The sequence below is a fragment of the Salvelinus alpinus genome, chromosome 30, assembly GCF_045679555.1.
Source record: "Salvelinus alpinus chromosome 30, SLU_Salpinus.1, whole genome shotgun sequence".
NCBI lineage: Eukaryota > Metazoa > Chordata > Actinopteri > Salmoniformes > Salmonidae > Salvelinus > Salvelinus alpinus.
The window spans coordinates 25,168,105-25,192,199 of record NC_092115.1 but is presented as its reverse complement, the minus strand read 5'-3'; the positions used below and the strand labels follow the sequence as shown (position 1 = coordinate 25,192,199).

General features: G+C 45.6%; 1 protein-coding gene across 2 annotated transcripts in view; it reads right to left on the bottom strand.

Moving 5' to 3' along the window:
- The window catches only part of LOC139559719 (beta-1,4-galactosyltransferase 2-like), a 158,338-nt gene that overhangs the window by 6,926 nt on the left and 127,317 nt on the right, over window positions 1–24,095 (bottom strand). For both annotated transcript variants that reach the window (XM_071375965.1, XM_071375964.1), the window contains exons 6-7: window positions 13,129–13,251; window positions 987–1,091 (exon numbers count right to left, since the gene is read on the bottom strand). In XM_071375965.1, the coding sequence (XP_071232066.1) occupies window positions 987–1,091; window positions 13,129–13,251 (228 nt within the window). The remainder of the gene's footprint in view (window positions 1–986; window positions 1,092–13,128; window positions 13,252–24,095) is intronic.

Here is a 24,095-nt window from a genome sequence, read left to right as displayed (position 1 = left end):
TTGCATGGTAAGTACTTAGATCAGTATCTATCAACCCATCCACCTGCCACAAGCCAAACAGACAACAGCAAGCTTCCCTGGCTATGTCAGCACAGCAAACCCCTCTTACATCAACATGTTTCAATTCATTAGGCGCAGCAACAACAACTAATTCATTTTCCCATGGAAATTTGTTTATTAGGCTCTCGTGCTAGCTATTGCAGGATCTCTTCATTGGTTCATTATTATTATTGTCTGAGGCACTCATCAAAATGAGCGTTGTCTTCTGTGGCTGTTATCTTCACACACTGGAAATCATAGGGAGTGGGAGTTCATGGAAAACTAATAGAACCAAGATCAGGCTGAGGATTAAATGGCCTCCCCATGGTTATTTAGCCTTCAGAGCATGGTAAGAGCCAGCAACGGGGCTGGATGTGATCAATAACAGTCTGTAACTTCTACAGTGCGTGAACTCATGCTATGCAATAATAATGTTTTACAAATTGCAGCTCAGCTCTGTAGGGATCTGGGGTTTGGCAGCTATCACAACTAACAGCGCTGCATATACCCATGCAGTTATCGATCTGCTCTTTTTACAGTCATTGATGGGTTGTCTATTCATGTATGAAAGAGCCCTCTTAGCAGTGAATAAACAATGATAATCCATTTCTATGATAAGTGTTATGAGTTGTTATTTTCAAGCCAAATCTATGGGATATGACATGGGGGATTCATCTTAGAGCAGCCTTATAACCGCGAGCTGGTATTATAATGTGTTGAGTGTGAGACAACCTTTATCAAAAAGACAACTTTGGTAACCGAGCAAACAATAGCTACGGTACCTGTACTTTCTGTACCTTCAGGGAAAAGATCCATAGGAAAAGTCTGATCCCAGATCTGTTTTATGCTGTCTTGACAACTCCTATGTCATTGTCGGCAAGACAGCACAAACAGATCTGGAACCAGGCTTGTGTCTAGAGAGGAAAATATAGAAATCAAATACAAACCTTTGTGGGTTGGGTTCATTGTGCTTGTCTCTTTCATGTTTGATCATTCTGTAGCGGCCGATCCGGACGTCCGGTCGAACCACCTTCATCCCGTTGAGGGTGATCCTACAACAGAGTCATGGTTTAGAAAGGATCAGAGTTTTCATCCCAAACGGCACCCTATTCCCTACATAGTGCACTACTTTTGACCAGAGCCCTATTGACACTGGTCAAAAGCAGTGCACTACATAGGAAATAGGTTTCCAATTGGGAAGCAACCATAATCACACTTACAGCCATAGAAATATAAGTCATAACTGCTCCAAAACCGCTGTAGCAATGCCAGCCATGACCAGACACTGTCATAGCAATCTCAAGTTAAGCTTTAGCTGTAATGCGACAAAAATGGGTTCAAGCAAGGCACTGACTGTAGACAACCAGTAAAACTAAAGCCTATTCTAGAATTAGAGGGAGGAAAATAAGAAATTACTGTATATTCCTTTACGCAGTGATATGGAACCTTGTGTGTGTTTGGATGTTTACAATGTTTAGTTCCCAAGATGGGATGAAATGGTTTTATTTCTCTCTGTAATGCTCTGATTCATGCTGGATCTCCTGTGTTATTGGTGCAGCCAACCTTGATATTACAGTTTGTATCTGTGGGCCTCGCTCTTACTGACTGACAAACAACCAGCAAAACACATTGCTTCTGCATCCTGCCATCAAAGCCTCATTAGAACATATGAGAAGAAAATGCCAAGCGAGTCCAAAAAACATTTATGAATACAAATTCAGCAGAACATATTGAAGAAAACCCAGACTCTTCGCATTAAGTGTCTCTTAGCGTTCCTGAAGGGACCAGCCAAAGCAGCCTTGCTAACCGTCTTGGAAAACAAAGGCATTTGTTTGAGTAAAATGCTGCTTCCAGCTGCTTGACTGCTTGAACAATCGGGTCATTATAATCTCCCCATTTGGCTCTTTATCTGTGTGGAGCCCCTGGAGACAACCATCGGTCATGTGAGCATCCCGTTGCTCCAGCTTAAGCAATAGGCTAGCTGCTGCTTCTCTCTCTGGACCTTCCTCTTCCTTCCTAGTACATGATGGAGATCAATAACATAAACAGTGTCTGTCTGTCTGTCTGTTTCCGTGTGTTAGGGCTTGTGGGTTTTTTCTTCCATTAACACCAGCGAGGAAGCCTGGTAATGCATAATGCAGAGAGTTGATTTGATAATCTCCTTGTGTATTCCTGACCCAGAAACAACATCACTAAGGATTAATTGAGGGAAATATAGAAAAAAAACAGTCCGCATCCCAAATGGCACCCTATTCCAAATATAGTGCACACATTTTGACCAGGACTCACATTGCTCTGTTCAAAAGTAGTGCACTCTGTAGGGAATAGAGTGACACTTCGGATGCAACCTACTATTTGTAACCAGAATAGGTATGTACACTTTACCTCGCTCATTTAGAGCTTGGTAAAAGCTACTAGAACTAAATGGCCAACTGGGTCTGTGTCAAGTACTGTACACCTACATGATTATCATCCACTTCAGGCCATTTACATACTAGCTGGAAACTGAACTATTCAGTGACTTCTTTGGCTTTAAGACATTCTGTAGTGTTAACTGTGGTTTCAAGGTATCAGGTGGAAAAAGCTCCAACCAACTGCAGTGATTTCAAGGATATAAGAGGGCAGGTAGAGGGATGGGCACAGAGCTCAGTCTCAGCTCTATCTCCCAATCAATGGTTAGCCTCGCCTGGGTAATCCATGTGTGAGCTAATCAATACCATGGTACTTAGTTTGTACTGTAAGCTGAAGATATTGGGCCTGAAGGACTACCCTAGAGTTCAATTAAGACAAGTGTCTGGATGTACTTTCAAAATCATTTATTTCACTCGATTCTTTCTAACAAAACAAATGTACAGACATCAGCAGGAGGTTAGGCATACATCCTTTTTGACCATTTCTTTACTTTAGGACAAGTTGAGGAGAAAGAATTCTAACACGTTCCGGGAACATCCTTCACCAGAAACCTTGATCGATTGTAAGATGTGAATGTATTGTAGGATGTAGTGTCCGTGACCTGAGATGTACTGTATGAGACAACATGGCTGTCTGACAGGTTTCTTTGTCATCATTTACTGTTCTGTTTGGTCATTCGCCACGGGACTCCACGTGGTGCTGCTGCGCCCTTCCATCCATTAGCCTGACTTCTTTCCTCCATGTTTTAACATCCTGCTGTCTCAGCCCAGCGAGCACACAAAATTGGCTCAATCGTATTGAACAGCGTTGTGTGCCAAGGATCTGTGGGCTCTTTCATTCCGAACCAGATTCCTTGAACTCCATCAAACCTTTTGAAACCAATCAAAGGGGGAATGATGAAGAGAGAGCATTGAGCGATATAATATAATAATATAATCAAAAGCATATCTGGAAGAAAATAGAGAGGAAAAAAATCCAGTCTTTGCACAACAAAACTCTGAAAACGCTGAAGATTATTTTCAGATGTGTTGTTCATTCCTCTTAGGCACAATGAGATAAGATTATCATTGTTGAAGAGTAAGATATCTGTTGTCCTAGATTTACATTGCCCTTGGTAACAAAGTAGTATTCAGGCTCAGAGAGGAGGAGAAACAGTATGATTACATTGTCAGTTTTGTGTACGGTTGACAGTGGAGGCTGCTGAGGGGAGGACAGCTCATAATAATGGCTGGAATGGAGTGTAACGGATGGAATAGAGAGAATAGAATGGTATTGAAAACATGAAAACCATGTGTTTGATACTATTCCCTTCACTCCCTTCCGCCGATTATTATAAGCAGTCCTCCCCTCAGCAGCAAAATGGTTGCTCTCTCGCAATGCATACAGTACATATATTGCAATGCTTGTCCCTTCGTTGACTTCCTTACTATTCTCACATTGCCACTGATATCATTCACTCTCTATGTAGCGGGTAAATATTACAACAAAGAATTAACAAGAAATCATTGTTTTCCTGAGGCCCAGTGGTAGTATTGATATAACGGTCTGGACAGCTAATTTGGACTCGCGTGCCCTTCTGATTGGATTAACAATGTCTCCATCTTTTTTTCATTTCTCAACAGTCTTTCTTAATTGCATTAGACTCTTGGAGTCGAGGGGAATTGGAATATGCGGCATCCCCTCATTTCACTCTGTCAGAGCCGAAATGAGAGGGGTGCTGAGAAAGAAGCCAGTGGGGAGAGACGAGGAGATGAGAGGAGCGAAGCTGAAATCGCTCATGTTGGATTGAGAGTGTGTTTGCACTGTCTGTGATGGTCTTGCTGACTGCGGTGGTTCTATCTCTCTGCTGCCTGCCAACTCTCTGTCCACTCCCTCCTGTCTCCCTCTAATTAGAAATAGCCACACGAGGGCAATAGAGAAATGAGAGTCCTGCCAGGCCTGGCATTTTTCTCCTCTATCTCCCTCCCTCTTTTACAGACAGACCAAATGTAGACTTGATAGTCTGCCCATGTTTAAAATAGAAAATATCACAATTTGAAATAGGCTATGACTTGGGATTGTATATTTCTTGAGTAATCTTCCTTGAAATTGTCTCTCCTCTATCTGTCTGTTGGCATCAGTATCATCTAGGTGTATATTTAGGTCAGGGAGAGTCTGTCTGTCTGTCTGTCTGTCTGTCTGTCTGTCTGTCTGTCTGTCTGTCTGTCTGTCTGTCTGTCTGTCTGTCTGTCTGTCTGTCTGTCTGTCTGTCTGTCTGTCTGTCTGTCTGTCTGTCTGTCTGTCTGTCTGTCTGTCTGTCTGTCTGTCTGTCTGTCTGTCTGTCTGTCTGTCTGTCTGTCTGTCTGTCTGTCTGTCTGTCTGTCTGTCTGTCTGTCTGTCTGTCTGTCTGTCTGTCTGTCTGTCTGTCTGTCTGTCTGTCTGTCTGTCTGTCTGTCTGTCTGTCTGTCTGTCTGTCTGTCTGTCTGTCTGTCTGTCTGTCTGTCTGTCTGTCTGTCTGTCTGTCTGTCTGTCTGTCTGTCTGTCTGTCTGTCTGTCTGTCTGTCTGTCTGTCTGTCTGTCTGTCTGTCTGTCTGTCTGTCTGTCTGTCTGTCTGTCTGTCTGTCTGTCTGTCTGTCTGTCTGTCTGTCTGTCTGTCTGTCTGTCTGTCTGTCTGTCTGTCTGTCTGTCTGTCTGTCTGTCTGTCTGTCTGTCTGTCTGTCTGTCTGTCTGTCACCAGACACAGTCAGTCACCTAGCTTAGTAGTAGAAGTAAATATGAGGGAACTAACTGTCCCTCCAGGGCCTTGTGTTTCACTGCACAGATGCTGACAGTCAAGGATTTGCCCATCCAAGACACTGGATGGATCTGCTGCTCTTCAGTTGTACGTACATGCCCAGGAGGGGTGATAGACAGAGCTTTTTAAGTTTCCTTCCATTCCAGTTGCTGGTCTCAGGGTGAATGGGCTCTAAGGGAAGCAGGGAAAACAGTGTCATCTATCTGTTTCTCCACTACTGCCAACATCACCTCCAGCTATTTCTGTCTACCCTTCCGTCCTTCACTCAATGAAACTGTATAGTGAGGACCTTCAACAAAGTTCAAGGTAGCCCATCAAAAAAGGCTTGAAAATCACAATTTTTTCCCTCTTTAACTGTTTATTTGGGTGGGGGGTAAATCAACCCAGACATATTTATGAAGAGGTACGATTGTTAAAAAGGGGTCATCGTTGTTGGAGAAGTTAGCACTGTCTGTAACTTATTCCCTCCAAGCAAATCATAAGGGATTTTTCCCAGCAGGTTCTGACAGCATGGCACAGAACCAAAAACACTACAATAAATGAGGAACTCCCCACAATATTTTGTTGTCCTGCTTGCAACCTTAAATCAATTATGCAGTTCACACAAGGTTGTGTGTGCACTACCGCACCTCACCACTAATAGTGCTATATTACCACTGCAGTTACAGTATAGCCTATGGAACTAACCAAGATATGATGTTAAAAAAACATCAAATGCAAATATCACAAAATACACTTTGAACTCTTAACATATTGTAGAGCAGAGTGCACAATGATTCATGAAAAAAAAAAAATCCAGTTTAGTCTCCAGTCCTTACTGCTCTAAGGAGAGATTCTTGGTGACTGTCCTCTTCTGAACTACAGTGTGTCAACACACTACTCCCCTTAATCACTCTAATCCCAGTAAGCCTCCCTCTCATTGCTGGAAGATCTGTTGTGTTACATCACAATGTGTGTGAGGCATCAGCTATTATTACCATCTGGGATTGTTTGGCCAGTCTGCCAGTGCTAGGCCTGCTGAACCCACTGAATCGTACAGTCATTAAAGGAAGCACTCTCTCGCTCTTTCTCTCTCTACAAGTCATAGGTTAGCCTACATAGAGGATGTGATTTTAACACTAGAAAATCCTGGCCTCGAGCCATCCCGTTCTGAGCCAATGACCAGTCATTTTGACTGTAACGTTCTAACAGTCTAATAAATACATGTATGTTATCAGGAAAATAATTTATGAAGGTCCTGGTGAATATTAGAATATGAAGAAAAAAACATATGTAAAAGAACACAAGAGCATTTTCATTAGTTTATGTTACTGTAGGCCATGGAACATTAACTAGATTCAGCGGCGGGGTGATTTTTTCTTGAGCGGATGGTCGGGGGGCCTGAGCATAATCACAAATAATTTCTACACTGCAAATTGACCGCAAGAATCCCAAACAGATATAGTATTTGACTAAAACATAACCACAATTCAAGTGTTAAATTTATCACAAAGAAACTATTATAATTTTGTCAGGTCTTAAGAAACATTATGGAATTAAGAAAATGTATTTCAAAAGAACAGAATAGCATATTTTAAGTTGTATTATGTTATTAGTCTTTGATTAGTAGCCTGGGCTATATGCTGCTGCATGCTCACGTGTGGAGTGCATCGAACAGCTGTTATTCTTGGAAAAAGTTATATTTTTAAATAGAACTCATCTCTTCAATTTTATATTTTGCAAAGGTAAGTGTTTTGGAAACGTCGGAATCGGACCTTTCTCTCCAAGGTCATTATAGTTTCGTTTTTTTATACTCATTTTTATTTATTTTCGATTTTATTTATTATTTAGTTTAGTTTCAATTCGTTTTCAGACTTGATTTGCTAGTTGTTATTTAGATTCAGTTGTATAAAAATATTTATAATTCGTTTTAACATGATATCGTTTCAGTTTTAGTTTTAGTTTTAGCGACAGAAATCATGAGTGGGCCAAGCTAGAAGCAGTTTGTCTTGCATAGTTGTGTCAATTCTTGCAACAGTAATAATAAGGTGATGGGTCAATTCATAGGTTAAGTTAGGTTTAAAGTGGCAATCAGCAGTTGCTACATCCATTTTTGGACGGATAAATTAATGATATGTACCCATTGATTCTTGAAGAATATAACTTATAAATGCTTCATGAGCGTAGTTCATGTGTCGTTCCCCATCAGAACCCAAAACATAAGCTTGTTTTACTCCAATGTTTGTAAAAAAAAAGTAAACAGACACTGTAAAGCCTCAAAACATGGGGCTCTACTCCATCTGTATCGCTGAAGCATTACAGATGGTACGATAGAAATGTAAAGGTAATTTCCGATTGAGTCGACATCTGCAGCGTTTACCGTGAATTCAGTCTACGAACATTGCCTTTAAATTTCAATCATGCTGCGACGCTGAACTTCCGCGATATAGATTGAATACAGCCCATGGTTAAATCTTTTTTTTATATCATAGCGGGTTAGTCCTTGCAACAATACTTCTGTCTATGATTTATTAGAGTGGTTACATATTTTTTTATTTTATTTAACCTTTATTTAACTAGGAAAGTCAGTTAATAACAAATTCTTATTTACAATGATGGCCTACCAAAAGGCCTCCTGCAGGGAAGGTGGCTATGATAAAAAAAAAAAAAAAAAATACAAATATATGAAAAAACACACATCACGACATGAGAGACACATTTTTCCAGCCCCATCCCTCAGCTTTTACAGAAACAGTGGCGGGGATTACACTTTGTTATTGTTTCAATTGCTGATTGGCCCTTTCAATTATAAACTCATTCTCAATGTGGCTTGGATTTAAAAGGAATAGGGCTGACTCTGGTGCAATAAATATCTCGCCCATGTTTACACCAATCCAATGCTTTTTCACTTCAGTAGGACATGTAAGAAGACTCAAATTAGCTACCTAGCCAATACTTTACCTGTTAGCTAGTGATAGTAATGTAGACTCGTATATTCCATACCTTGGAGCATCGTAAGCTAGGCAAGCAAACCGTCTGTCTCGAGAAACTAATAGTGATGCATAAACTAGCCCTATTTGTAACATCGCCATCTCCTGGCAGTATTTACCCACCAGAATCAGTAGCTTGAAAACCCCCCAAAAGCATTAAAACCCCATTACATTTTTGCCCAAAGTTAAAAATCTAAAAACTAAAACTGAACATAATTCATGATGGTTTTATTGAATTTTAGTTTGGTTTGGAGTCAAAGATAATAGTTTCAGTATAGTTTTAGTTTTTCAAACGTTTTTTAAATTATTTTATTTTATTTGACTAAATACATTTTTTATAATTAGTTTCTGTTTTAGCTTCAGTTTACTATAATAACCTTGTTTCTCACTTTCTCTATATAGAAATAAAATGTCTTACCTGCTTGTGACTGTAGGAGGATTTTAAATTGTCACTTTTTGGCGCTCCGTTTCCCTGCCTCTGTGCAATTCCAAGCTGCACTAGACCATCTCTTCAATTTGACAATTGATAATATTGTCACCCATCAGACTACTGTCAATTCCATCTTGTCTTTAGGCTAATTCTATTGTTATACTGTATGTGCGAAATTCGTTTCAATATGGTTAAGATGTAGTTTTGATGGGCCATCAGCTAACTGCCGATGAATGAGGGGCGGGGGGGGACACGTCCTCTTAAAACTGCTTTTAATACAAATTATGTAATTCTCTAACACAACATACGTGTGTTAAATAGACTCATTAAGGAAAAGTCAAGGGTGGAGGGGGCATGATTTTTCTATTTTAAATTCATATACAATCAAAATGACTGCCTCGATGCTTCTAGTGTTAGAGAGAAGAGTGCTGTCACTGACATCCCTTCACTCCGGCACCCATGGACCTCCGATCAACAGACTGTGGGCACGGCCGCATAGCACTGAACAGGGACATGGACTCCCACGAGCTGTGATTGTGTTGGCAGACGGAGTCTACTCACTGCTGCACGCTAGCCTAACACCAGGCATCACCATCAGTCCCTGCCTGGCCATGAGACCCAGTGTATATTCAGTGTCACGTTCCTGACCTTGTTTTCCTTTTGTATTGTTGTGTTTAGTGGGTCAGGACGTGAGCTGGGTGGGCAGTCTGTGTTGTTTGTTCTATGTTAAGTGTCAGGTTTAATTGACCTTGTATGGCTCTCAATCAGAGGCAGGTGTTTTCGTTTTCCTCTGATTGAGAGACATACATAGGGAGGTTGTTTCACATTGTTTGTCATGGGTGGTTGTCTTCCGTGTCAGTGTATGTTCGCACCACACGGGACTGTTTCGTTGTCGTTAGTATATGTAGTCTGTTCCTGTTTGTGCGTTCTTCATGTTTTATGTAAGTTCTCTCGTTCAGGTCTGTCTACGTCGTTTTGTTGTTTTGTAAAATTATCAAGTGTTCTTTGTGTGTTTAGTTTCGTCTTGTTAATAAAGATAATCATGTCATCATACCTCGCTGCAAATTGGTCTTCCGATCCCTCTCTCCTCTCCTCGTCCGAGGAGGAGGAGGAATTAGAGTTTCGTTACAGAACCACCCACCAAATTACCAGAACCAAGCAGCGGGGAAAAGGGCAGCGACAGCAACCGCAGAAATCCCAGGATTCATGGACATGGGAGGAGATCTTGAACGGAGAAGGACCCTGGGCACAGGCTGGGGAGTATCGCCGCCCCAAAGCTGAGCTGGAGGAAGCGAAAGCTGAGCGGCGGCGATATGAGGAGGCAGCAAGGCAGCGCGACAGGTACGAGAGGCAGCCCCATAATTTTTTTTGGGGGGGGCTAGAAAGGAGTGTGGCTAAGCCAGGTAGCAGACCTGAGCGCACTCCTCGTGCTTATTATAAGCAACGCGTCACTGGTCAGGCACCGTGTTGTGCGGTGAAGCGCACGGTGTCGCCAGTGCGTGCCCATAGCCCGGTGCGCTATAGGGCAGCCCCCCGAAAGTGTCGTGTAAGTGTGGGCATCCAGCCGGGGCGTATTGTGCCTGCTCAGCACGTCTGGTCTCCGGTACGCAGTTTCGGTCCAGGGTATCCTGCGCCGGCTCTGCGTGCTGTGTCTCCGGGGCGCTGGGAGGGTGCAGTGCGTCCTATGCCTACGCTTCGCTCGTACCGGGCAAATGTGGGAGTGGAGCCTAAGAGAGAGGTGCGCGTAGTAGGCACTAGATCTCCAGTGCTCATCCACAGCCCGGTTCAACCTGTGCCTGTACTCTGGAGGGTACGGGCTGGAATAGTACTCCAGCCTGGGGGAGTGGTGCAAAGGCTGCGCACCAGAGCTCCAGTGCTCCCCCACAGCCCGGTCCTTCAGGTGCCTCCTTTTAACATCAAGCCTCCTGTAGGTCTCTCCAGCCTGGTGGGTCCTGTGGCAGCCCCACGCACCAGGCTGTCTCTCCGTCTCCTCCCTACAGGTCTGCCAGTGTGCCCAGAACTGCCCGTCTGTCCCGAGCTGTCAGAGCTGGCCGTCTGCCCAGCGGCGCCTGAACTGCCCGTCTGCCCAACGCCGTCTGAACTGTCCGTCTGCCAAGCGCCGCATGAACTGCCCGTCTGGACTGAGCCTGCAAAGCCGCCCGTCTGCCATGAGCCTTCAGAGCCGTCCGCCAGACAGGAGCCGCTAGAGCTTTCCGCCAGACAGGAGCAGCCAAAGCCTTCCGCCAGACAGGATCAGCCAGAGCCTTCCGCCAGACAGGATCAGCCAGAGCCTTCCGCCAGACAGGACCAGCCAGAGCCGTCCAGCCAGGACCAGCCAGAGCCGTCCAGTCAGGACCAGCCAGAGCCGTCCAGCCAGGACCAGCCAGAGCCGTCCAGCCAGGACCAGCCAGAGCCGTCCAGCCAGGACCTGCCAGAGCCGTCCAGCCAGGACCTGCCAGAGCCGTCCAGCCAGGACCTGCCAGAGCCGTCCAGTCAGGACCTGCCAGAGCCGTCCAGCCAGGACCTGCCAGAGCCGTCCAGCCAGGACCTGCCAGAGCCGTCCAGCCAGGATCCGCCGTCCCTCAGCCCGGAGCCGCCGTCCCTCAGCCCGGAGCCGCCGTCCCTCAGCCCGGAGCCGCCGTCCCTCAGCCCGGAGCCGCCGTCCCTCAGCCCGGTGCTGCCCCTTATCCCGGTGCTGCCCCTTATCCCGATGCTGCCCCTTCATTTAGGTGGGTTTAGTTGGAGGGTGGTCATTGGGGGGGGGATACGGAAGCGGGGAGTGACTATGGTGGTGTGGGGACAGCGTCCAGAGCCGGAGCCGCCACCGTGGACAGATGCCCACCCAAACCCTCCCCTTGAGGGTGAGTTTTGCGGCCGGAGTCCGCATCTTGGGGGGGGGGGTAATGTCACGTTCCTGACCTTGTTTTCCTTTTGTATTGTTGTGTTTAGTGGGTCAGGACGTGAGCTGGGTGGGCAGTCTGTGTTGTTTGTTCTATGTTAAGTGTCAGGTTTAATTGACCTTGTATGGCTCTCAATCAGAGGCAGGTGTTTTCGTTTTCCTCTGATTGAGAGACATACATAGGGAGGTTGTTTCACATTGTTTGTCGTGGGTGGTTGTCTTCCGTGTCAGTGTATGTTCGCACCACACGGGACTGTTTCGTTGTCGTTAGTATATGTAGTCTGTTCCTGTTCGTGCGTTCTTCATGTTTTATGTAAGTTCTCTCGTTCAGGTCTGTCTACGTCGTTTTGTTGTTTTGTAAAATTATCAAGTGTTCTTCGTGTGTTTAGTTTCGTCTTGTTAATAAAGATAATCATGTCATCATACCTCGCTGCAAATTGGTCTTCCGATCCCTCTCTCCTCTCCTCGTCCGAGGAGGAGGAGGAATTAGAGTTTCGTTACATTCAGGGGCATTTCAAATTGCTTTATATAAAACAGCTTTAAAACAAGTGAGCCTTGAAAAGGTTCTGGATTTCAATGAAAGACAACCATCATGCTCTTTTTATATGCTTATTTTGGTGTCTACAACGTTGACTTTAGCCTTTCACACTCATGTATTGGGTGCAGCATGGGGTAGGATAATATCCCAGCGCATTTCACATCATCTACTGGAAGAAATTGGTCTGTTGAAGGAAGCATCTCTGGGGAAATCTTAATGGATCAACTCTACTGCAGCTACTATCAAGCGATGAAAGTTTTTACTCCCCCAACATCCTCCCTCCAATCATGTTTTTTCTTCAGATGCGAGGGCTTGGGGCAGACACACACAAAGAAAGATTCCTTTTATCGCATAATGCACATCCTGCCAGCCTCTATCTGTGATGCAGTAATCACCCGTATACCGTCCCACATCCCACGGAAAGGGGCCAATTCCAAACACTCTATTTACCTATTTTGTGTTTTGTGTTATCACTTTGGGAACAGAGTTGGGTTCGTAGATGGAATGGTGGAAGTCACATATCTCGCGAGCTAGAGGGAAAATGATAGATGACATGAAAGAGTGATCTATTCTCCTCTAAAACAAGTGTCAGTAAAATGAGAAACTGCTGCTCTATCATTTTACAAAAACGTATACTATGAAATCAGGACCGTCTGCAAGCAGCACTGAGAGATAACGTGGTCGGGATGAACAATGATTTTCTGTCTTGACATCCAAGAAAAAAATCTACTTCAATGATAAAGTCAAATGACAGGCCAAGCATACATTCTGCGTTTAACAAGACATGTAGCTGTGCCCACTTCACTCTTGTAATATATCATCTGTGCCTTTAAAATGTTATCAGCATTAAATTCAATTCAAAGCTTCTAAAGTACAGGCACTTTGTAGCAATGTCTAATACTGGCGCAATGACCTTGGTAGTAAAGTTTTTCTGCCTAATATACAAACTACTGAATCAGCTACATGTATAATCGAAATGTCAAATAAAATGGCTGCATTCATTTTCTGGTATGGTGCTAGGATTGATGGGAGTTTTTATAAATGTATTTTTCTGCCCTGCAGTCTTACCTGTTATAGATGTCGTCATCTTCTCCTCCCCAGCCCCAGTACTCGTTGGGGAAGCCATTGATCTTGAGAAACTGTTTTTTGCTCAGCCCGGAAACCCCGCCAAAGTACCCCGCATAAGGAAGCCTGCAAGAGAAAAGAACTGTCAAAGAATTGAGGCAGTTGTCAGTTTTGAATTTCACGACAGATCCTGGCATTTCAAAAAAACAAGCCTGTCAAATATGGATACTCTGCTGTATTGCATTCAAGACAAGTGAAAATTAGAACAAGACATGTATTCATGCATTTCATGTGCATAGTGTAACAATGGAACAGTATAAACAAAATACAAGTACATTAACAATATATTGCTTCTACAGCTAGCTCAGATAGCTTTTTTTAAGAAGTTGGGAACAATCGCATGATGTGAAGCACTATTATTTACGCACATGACTTAGAGCTAACAATATATTGGGAGAGGGAGAAAGAGACTCAATTCCCTATGGGCCCTGGTCAAAAGTAGTGCACTCTATAAGGAATAGGGTTGCATTTGGGACACACAGAGCCTTTCTACAGAGCCCTTCGACAGAGCCCCACTGTAATGTTCCAGTACAGTGCTGAAGGTTAGCAGTGGCATGTCGGGTCCCTGAAGTCTGCCTCAGGCCAGTGGTGATTGGTGTGCGACAGGCAGTTTCATGTTTAAAGACGACAAGCACAACACTAATGAGGCCATCTGCTTTAGCAGCAGCCTTCACACAAACAGTGTGGAGAGAGAATCCTTCTGTTTGTGTGTGTGTGTGTGTGTGTGTGTGTGTGTGTGTGTGTGTGTGTGTGTGTGTGTGTGTGTGTGTGTGTGTGTGTGTGTGTGTGTGTGTGTGTGTGTGTGTGTGTGTGTGTGTGTGTGTGTGCGTGCGTGCGTGCGTGCGTGCGTGCGTGCGTGCGTGCGTGCGTGCGTGCGTGCGTGCGTGCGTGCGTGCGTGCGTGCGTGCGTGCGTGCGTGCGTGCGTGTGTGTGTGTGTGTGCGTGTGTGTGCATGTACACTACCGTTCAAAAGTTTGGGGTCACTTAGAAATGCCCTTGTTTTTGAAAGAAAAGCACATTTTTGTCTATTAAAAAAGCATAAAATTGATCATAAATACAGTGTAGACATTGTTAATATTGTAAATGACTATTGTAGCTGGAAACCGCTGATTTTTTATGGAATATCTACATAGGCATACATAGGCCCATTATCAGCAACCATCACTCCTGTGTTCCAAAGGCACGTTGTGTTAGCTAATCCAAGTTTATCATTTTAAAAGGCTAATTGATCATTAGAAAACCCTTTTGCAATTATGTTAGCACAGCTGAAAACTGTTGTATTGATTAAAGAAGCAATAAAACTGGCCTTCTTTAGACTAGTTGAGTATCTGGAGCATCAGCTTTTGTGGGTTTGATTACAGGCTCAAAATGGCCAGAAACAAAGACTTTCTTCTGAAACTTGTCAGTCTATTCTTGTTCTGAGAAATGAAGGCTATTCCATGTGAGAAATTTCCAAGAAACTGAAGATCTGGTACAACGCTATGTACTACTCCCTTCACAGAACAGCGCAAACTGGCTCTAACCAGAATAGAAAGAGGAGTGGGAGGCCCCATTGCAACAACTGAGCATCTACAAGTACATTAGAGTGTCTAGTTTGAGAAACAGACGCCTCACAAGAGGTTATATAGAGGGGGTACTGGTACCGAGTTAATGTGCGGGGATTACAGGTTAGTCGTGGTAAACTGTACATGTAGGTAGGGGTAAAGTGACTATGCATAGATAATAAACAGTGAGTAGCAGCAGTATAAGGGGTGGGGGGATCAATGCAAATAGTCTGGGTGGCCATTTGATTAATTTTTCAGTAGTCTTATGGCTTGGGGGTAGAAGCTGTTGAGGAGCCTTTTGGACCTAGACTTGACGCTTCGGTACCGCTTGCTGTGCAGTAGCAGAGAAAACAGTCTATGACTTGGGTGACTGGAGTCTTTGACAATTTTTTGGGGCCTTTCTCGGACACCACCTAGTATATAGGTCCTGGTTGGCAGGAAGCTTGGCCCCAGTGATGTACTGGGCTGTACGCACTACCCTCTGTAGCGCCTCTGTAGATGCCGACCAGTTGACATACCAGGCGGTGATGCAACTGGTCAGAATGCTCTCAATGGTGCCGCTGTATAACTTTTTGAGGATCTGGGCAGGTTTTGGCTGGGTTTCCCTTTGTAGTCTGTAATAATTTGCAAGCCCTGCCACATCCGACGAGCATCAGAGCCAGTGTAGTAGGATTCATTCTTAGTCTTGTATTGATGCTTTGCCTCTTTGATGGTTTGTCTGAGGGCATAGCAGGATTTCTTATAAGCGTCCGGATTAGTGTTCCGCTACTTGAAAGCGGCAGCTCTAGCCTTTAGCTCGGTGCAGATGTTGCCTGTAATCCATGGCTTCCGGTTGGGATATGTATGCACGGTCACTGTGGGGATGACATCGTCAATGTACTTATTGATGAAGCCGGTGACTGAGGTGGTATACTCCTCAAAGCCATTGAATGAATCCCAGAACATATTCCAATCTGTGCTAGCAAAACAGTCCTGTAGCGTAGCATCTGCGTCATCTGACCACTTACGTATTGAGCGAGTCACAGATACTTCCTGCTCTAGTTTTTGCTTGTAAGCAGGAGGATAGAATTATGGTCAGATTTTCCAAATAGAGTACGAGGGAGAGCTTTGTATGCGTCTCTGTGTGTGGAGTAAAGGTGGTCTAGAGTTTTTTTCTCCTCTGGTTGCACATGTGACATGCTGGTAGAAATTAGGTATCTGTAAATGTGCATGTACACTGTTGCCCATCTACTGTTGCTAGCCCCAAATCTGCTTCACTGATTTCTGCTCTTGTAAAAGCCTGGGATTTCTGAACATTAACACTAGAAGCTTATTACCTAAAAATGGATTAATTGAAAGTGTGGGTTCACAGCTCAAATTCAGATGTGTTGGTCATTACTGAGACGTGGTTAAGGAAGAGTGTTTTGAAAACTGATGTTAACCTTTCTGGTTATAACCTTTTTCGGCAAGACAGATCTTCCAAAGGTGGGGGAGTGGCAATCTTTACCAAGGATCACCTTCAGTGCTTGATTGTGTTATGCAGATGAATGAGGACCCAAAAGCGACGTAATAGTAACAGAGTCTTTATTCCAGTATAAAACAAATAATGATTCTCCTGGATATAAATCAATGGTAATCCAAAACAGGAAACTGAAATCCTCTCGTCAATAGAGAGGAACGACTGGAGACGCGACCACAGACTGCAGGTCGCTTCAGGAAGGCACAGGCCGTAGCTGACATAGACACCTGCTCACACGCAGCATCTGAAGAAGGCAAAAGAACACGACAGGGCGGAACAAGGACACAGAAACTGCAAACATCAAACAAGAATCCGACAAGGACAGGAGCGGAAAACAGAGGGAGAAATAGGGACTCTAATCAGAGGGCAAAATAGGGGACAGGTGTGAAAGAGTAAATGAGGTCGTAGGGAGAATGAGAAACAGCTGGGAGCATGAACGGAACGATAGAGAGAGAGAAAGAGAAAGAACCTAATAAGACCAGCAGAGGGAAGCACAGGGACAAGACATGATCAAAGACAACATGACAGTACCCCCCCACTCACCGAGCGCCTCCTGGCGCACTCGAGGAGGAACCCTGGCGGCAACGAAGGAAATCATCGATCAACGAACGGTCCAGCACGTCCCGAGATGGAACCCAACTCCTCTCCTCAGGACCGTAACCCTCCCAATCCACTAAGTACTGGTGACCACGTCCCCGAGAACGCATGTCCATGATCTTCCGTACCTTGTAAATAGGAGCGCCCTCGACAAGGACGGGGGGGGGGGAGGGAAGACGAACGGGGGCGCGAAGAAAAGGCTTGACACAAGAGACATGGAAGACAGGGTGGACGCGACGAAGATGTCGCGGAAGAAGCAGTCGCACAGCGACAGGATTGACGACCTGAGAGACACGGAACGGACCAATGAACCGCGGAGTCAACTTGCGAGAAGCTGTCGTAAGAGGAAGGTTACGAGTGGAAAGCCACACTCTCTGACCGCGACAATACCTAGGACTCTTAATCCTACGTTTATTGGCGGCTCTCACAGTCTGCGCCCTGTAACGGCAAAGTGCAGACCTGACCCTCCTCCAGGTGCGCTCACAACGTTGGACAAAAGCCTGAGCGGAGGGAACGCTGGACTCGGCGAGCTGGGACGAGAACAGAGGAGGCTGGTAGCCAAGACTACTCTGAAACGGGGACAGCCCGGTAGCAGACGAAGGAAGCGAGTTGTGAGCGTACTCAGCCCAGGGGAGCTGTTCTGCCCAAGACGCAGGGTTTCGAAACGAAAGGCTGCGTAAAATGCGACCAATCGACTGATTGGCCCTTTCTGCTTGACCGTTAGACTGGGGATGAAACCCGGAAGAGAGACTGACGGAAGCACCAATCAAACGACAGAACTCCCTCCAAAACTGTGACGTGAATTGCGGACCTCTGTCTGAAACGGCGTCTAACGGGAGGCCATGAATTCTGAACACATTCTCAATGATGATTTGTGCCGTCTCCTTAGCGGAAGGAAGCTTAGCGAGGGGAATGAAATGTGCCGCCTTAGAGAACCTATCGATAACCGTAAGAATCACAGTCTTCCCCGCAGACGAAGGCAGACCGGTAATAAAGTCTAAGGCGATGTGAGACCATGGTCGAGAAGGAATGGGAAGCGGTCTGAGACGACCGGCAGGAGGAGAGTTACCTGACTTAGTCTGCGCGCAGTCCGAACAAGCAGCCACGAAACGACGCGTGTCCCGCTCCTGAGTAGGCCACCAAAACCGCTGGCGAATAGAAGCAAGCGTACCCCGAACGCCGGGGTGGCCAGCTAACTTGGCAGAGTGAGCCCACTGAAGAACAGCCAGACGAGTAGAGACAGGAACGAACAGAAGGTTACTAGGACAAGCGCGCGGCGACGCAGTGTGAGTGAGTGCTTGCTTTACCTGTCTCTCAATTCCCCAGACAGTCAACCCGACAACACGCCCTTCAGGGAGAATCCCCTCGGGGTCGGTAGAAGCCACAGAAGAACTAAAGAGACGGGATAAGGCATCAGGCTTGGTGTTCTTATTTCCCGGACGATAGGAAATCACGAACTCGAAACGAGCGAAAAACAACGACCAACGAGCTTGACGTGCATTAAGTCGTTTGGCCGAACGGATGTACTCAAGGTTCTTATGGTCAGTCCAAACGACAAAAGGGACGGTCGCCCCCTCCAACCACTGTCGCCATTCGCCTATGGCTAAGCGGATGGCGAGCAGTTCGCGGTTACCCACATCATAGTTGCGTTCCGATGGCGACAGGCGATGAGAAAAGTAAGCGCAAGGATGGACCTTATCGTCAGACTGGAAGCGCTGAGACAGAATGGCTCCCACGCCCACCTCTGAAGCGTCAACCTCGACAATGAATTGTTTAGTGACGTCAGGAGTAACAAGGATAGGAGCGGATGTAAAACGCTTCTTGAGGAGATCAAAAGCTCCCTGGGCGGAACCGGACCACTTAAAGCAAGTCTTGACAGAAGTCAGAGCGGTGAGAGGGGCAGCCACTTGACCGAAATTACGAATGAAACGCCGATAGAAATTAGCGAAACCGAGAAAACGCTGCAACTCGACACGTGACTTAGGGACGGGCCAATCGCTGACAGCCTGGACCTTAGCGGGATCCATCTGAATGCCTTCAGCGGAAATAACAGAACCGAGAAAAGTGACAGAGGAGACATGAAAGGCGCACTTCTCAGCCTTCACGTAGAGACAATTCTCTAAAAGGCGCTGGAGTACACGTCGAACGTGCTGAACATGAATCTCGAGTGACGGTGAAAAAATCAGGATATCGTCAAGGTAAACGAAAACAAAAATGTTCAGCATGTCTCTCAGTACATCATTAACTAATGCCTGAAAGACAGCTGGAGCATTAGCGAGACCGAACGGCAGAACCCGGTATTCAAAATGCCCTAACGGAGTGTTAAACGCCGTTTTCCACTCGTCCCCCTCTCTGATGCGTACGAGATGGTAAGCGTTACGAAGGTCCAACTTAGTAAAGCACCTGGCTCCCTGCAAAATCTCGAAGGCTGACGACATAAGGGGAAGCGGATAACGATTCTTAACCGTTATGTCATTCAGCCCTCGATAATCCACGCAGGGGCGCAGAGTACCGTCCTTCTTCTTAACAAAGAAAAATCCCGCTCCGGCGGGAGAGGAAGAAGGCACCACGGTACCGGCGTCGAGAGAAACAGACAGATAATCCTCGAGAGCCTTACGTTCGGGAGCCGACAGAGAGTAAAGTCTACCCCGAGGGGGAGTGGTCCCCGGAAGGAGATCAATACAACAATCATACGACCGGTGAGGAGGAAGGGAGCTGGCTCTGGACCGACTGAAGACCGTGCGCAGATCATGATATTCCTCCGGCACTCCTGTCAAATCACCAGGTTCCTCCTGAGTAGAGGGGACAGAAGACACAGGAGGGATAGCAGACATTAAACACTTCACATGACAAGAAACGTTCCAGGATAGAATAGAATTACTAGACCAATTAATAGAAGGATTATGACATACTAGCCAGGGATGACCCAAAACAACAGGTGTAAAAGGTGAACGAAAAATCAAAAAGGAAATGGTCTCACTGTGGTTACCAGATACTGTGAGGGTTAAAGGTAGTGTCTCACATCTGATACTGGGGAGAAGACTACCATCTAAGGCGAACATGGGCGTGGGCTTCCCTAACTGTCTGAGGGGAATGTCATGTTTCCGAGCCCATGCTTCGTCCATAAAACAACCCTCAGCCCCTGAGTCTATCAAGGCACTGCAGGAAGCAGCCGAACCGGTCCAGCGTAGATGGACCGACAAGGTAGTACAGGATCTTGATGGAGAGACCTGAGTAGTAGCGCTCACCAGTAGCCCTCCGCTTACTGATGAGCTCTGGCTTTTACTGGACATGACATGACAAAATGTCCAGCAGAACCGCAATAGAGGCAAAGGCGGTTGGTGATTCTCCGTTCCCTCTCCTTAGTCGAGATGCGAATACCTCCCAGCTGCATGGGCTCAGTCTCTGAGCCGGTGGGAGGAGATGGTTGAGATGCGGAGAGGGGAAACACCGTTAACGCGAGCTCTCTTTCACGAGCTCGGTGACGAAGATCTACCCGTCGTTCTATGCGGATGGCGAGTGCAATCAAAGAGTCCACGCTGGAAGGAACCTCCCGGGAGAGAATCTCATCCTTAACCTCAGCGTGGAGTCCCTCCAGAAAACGAGCGAGCAACGCCGGCTCGTTCCAGTCACTGGATGCAGCCAGAGTGCGAAACTCTATAGAGTAATCCGTTATGGATCGATCACCTTGACATAGGGAAGCCAGGGCCCTGGAAGCCTCCTTCCCAAAAACTGAACGATCAAAAACCCGTATCATCTCCTCTCTAAAGTTCTGATAAACGTTAGAACACTCAGCCCTAGCCTCCCAGATAGCTGTGCCCCACTCCCGAGCCCGACCAGTAAGGAGTGATATGACGTAAGCGATCCGAGCTCTCTCTCTTGAGTATGTGTTGGGCTGGAGAGAGAACACAATATCACACTGGGTGAGAAAGGAGCGACACTCAGTGGGCTGCCCAGAGTAACATGGTGGGTTATTAACCCTAGGTTCCGGAGACTCGGAAGACCAGGAAGTAGCTGGTGGCACGAGACGAAGACTCTGAAACTGTCCTGACAGGTCGGAGACCTGAGTGGCCAGGGTCTCAACGGCATGACGAGCAGCAGACAATTCCTGCTCGTGTCTGCCGAGCATTGCTCCCTGGAACTTGACGGCAGTGTTGAGAGAATCCGTAGTCGCTGGGTCCATACTGGTCGGATTCTTCTGTTATGCAGATGAATGAGGACCCAAAAGCGACGTAATAGTAACAGAGTCTTTATTCCAGTATAAAACAAATAATGATTCTCCTGGATATAAATCAATGGTAATCCAAAACAGGAAACTGAAATCCTCTCGTCAATAGAGAGGAACGACTGGAGACGCGACCACAGACTGCAGGTCGCTTCAGGAAGGCACAGGCCGTAGCTGACATAGACACCTGCTCACACGCAGCATCTGAAGAAGGCAAAAGAACACGACAGGGCGGAACAAGGACACAGAAACTGCAAACATCAAACAAGAATCCGACAAGGACAGGAGCGGAAAACAGAGGGAGAAATAGGGACTCTAATCAGAGGGCAAAATAGGGGACAGGTGTGAAAGAGTAAATGAGGTCGTAGGGAGAATGAGAAACAGCTGGGAGCATGAACGGAACGATAGAGAGAGAGAAAGAGAAAGAACCTAATAAGACCAGCAGAGGGAAGCACAGGGACAAGACATGATCAAAGACAACATGACAGATTGTCTCCACCAAGTCTGTCCCCAAACACTTTTATTGGCAAGTTTTAAGCATTAAACTTTCAAATAGCTCTTTGTTGACTGTTGCTGGGTGCTATTGTCCTTCATCAGTACCGGCCTGTACCCTACCTGCCCTAAGCTCTCTCCTGGCCCCTTACACTAAGTCTGAATTTGTCCTACTAGGTGACCTAACCTAGGACATGCTTTAACCACTGGGACATGCTTAAAGTCCTAAAGCAATGGGACTCCCTAAATCTTTCTCAGATTATTACCAATCCCACATGGTATGACTCCAAACACCCAGAAAAGGCTACTCTCCACGATGTTATCGTCACAAATAATCCTGATAGGTATCAGTCTGGTATTTTCTGTAATGACCTTAGTGATCACTATTTTACAGCCTGTGTTCGTAATGGCAGCTCAGTGAAACGGCCTGTCCTGATTTGTCATAGATGCTTGGTAAAAAAAACTTTAATGAGCAAGCCTTCCTTCATAAAATGGCCTCTGTAAAATAGTATAGAATCAGTTTGATCCCCTCTGTCGAAGACGCTTGGACCTTTTTTGATATTTTCAGTGGTATTGCTATAACCCCAAGAAGTTCTGGTTAAAATGGTTAAAGACCTGGAGAATAAACCCTCCCCAGCTGCCCATGTCCCTTAATGTTAATGATGTGGTTGTTACTAAAAAGAACCACATGGCTGAGCTCTTTAATCACCACTTCATTAAGTCAGGATTCCTATTTGACTCAGCCATGCCTCCTTGCCTGTCCAACACTTCCTCATCTCCCACCCCTTCTAGTGCGACTAGCCCTGATGCTCCTCCCTCTTTCCCCCTGCTACAAAGTTTCTCTCTGCAGGTGGTCACTGAGTCCGAGGTGCTAAAGGAACTCCTTAAACTTGACCCCAAAAAATAATCTGGGTCAGATGGTTTAGACCCTTTCTTCTTAAAGGTTGCTGCCCCTATCATCGCCAAGCCTATTTCTGACCTTTTTAACCTGTCTCTCCTCTCTGGGTTCCCATTGCTTGGAAGGCAACCACGGTTCGTCCTTTATTTAAAGGGGGAGATCAAGCTGATCTTAACTGTTATAAGCCTACTTCTATTTTGCCCTGTTTATCAAAAGTGTTGGGGAAAATAACTTGTCAATAATTAACTGACTGGCTTTCTTGATGTCCATAGTATTCTCTCGGCTATGCAATCTGGTTTCCGCTCAGATTATGGATGTGTCACTGCAACCTTGAAGGTCCTCAATGATATCACCATTGCCCTTCATTCTAAGCAATGTTGTGCTGCCATTTTTATTTACTTGGCAAAGCTTTTGATACAGTAGACCATTCCATTATTGTGGGCCGGCTAATGAGTATTGGTGTCTCTGAGGGGTCTTTGGCCTGGTTTGCTAACTACCTCTTTCAAAGAGTGCAGTGTATAAAGTCAGAACATCTGCTGTCTCAGCCACTGCCTGTCACCAAGGCGTTACCCCAAGGCTCGATCCTAGGCCCCACGCTCTTCTCAATTTACATCAACAACATAGCTCAGGCAGTAGGAAGCTCTCTCATCCATTGATATGTCTTATACTCAGCTGGCCCCTCCCCAGATTTCCTGTTAAACGCTCTACAACAAATCTGTCTTAGTGTCCAACAAGCTTTCTCTGCCCTTAACCTTGTTCTGAACACCTTCAAAACAAAGGTAATTTGGTTTGTTAAGAAGAATGCCCCTCTCCCCACAGGTGTGATTACTACCTCTGAGGGTTTAGAGCTTGAGGTAGTCACCTAATACAAGTACTTGGGAGTATGGCAAGATGGTACACTTTCCTTCTCTCAGCACATATCAAAGCTGCAGGCTAAAGTTAAATCTAGACTTGGTTTGCTCTATTGTAATCGCTCCTCTTTCATCCCAGCTGCCAAACTAACCCTGATTCAGATGACCATCCTACCCATGCTAAATTACGGAGACGTAATTTATAGATCGGCAGGAAAGGGTGCTCTCGAGCGGCTAGATGTTCTTTACCATTCGGCCATCAGATTTGCCACCAATGCTCCTTATAGGACACATCACTGCACTCTATACTCCTCTGTAAACGGGTCATCTCTGTATACCAGTTGCAAGACCCACTGGTTGATGCTTTTTTATAAAACCCTCTTAGGCCTCACTCCCCCCCCATCTGAGATATCTACTGCAGCCTTCATCCTCCACATACAACACCCGTTCTACCAGTCACATTCTGTTAAATGTCAAATACTTATGTCATGCAATAAAATGCAAATTAATTACTTAAAAATCATACAATGTGATTTTCTGGATTTTTGTTTTAGATTCCGTCTCTCACAGTTGAAGTGTACCTATGATAAAAAATGACAGACCTCTACATGCTTTGTAAGTAGGAAAACCTGCAAAATCGGCAGTGTGTCAAATACTTCTCCCCACTGTATATATATATATATTTTTTAAATATATATTTTTAATCCCAGCCCCCGTCCCCGTCCCCGCAGGAGGCCTTTTGCCTTTTGGTAAGCCGTCATTGTAAATAATAATAATAGTTTGTTCTTAACTGACTTGCCTAGTT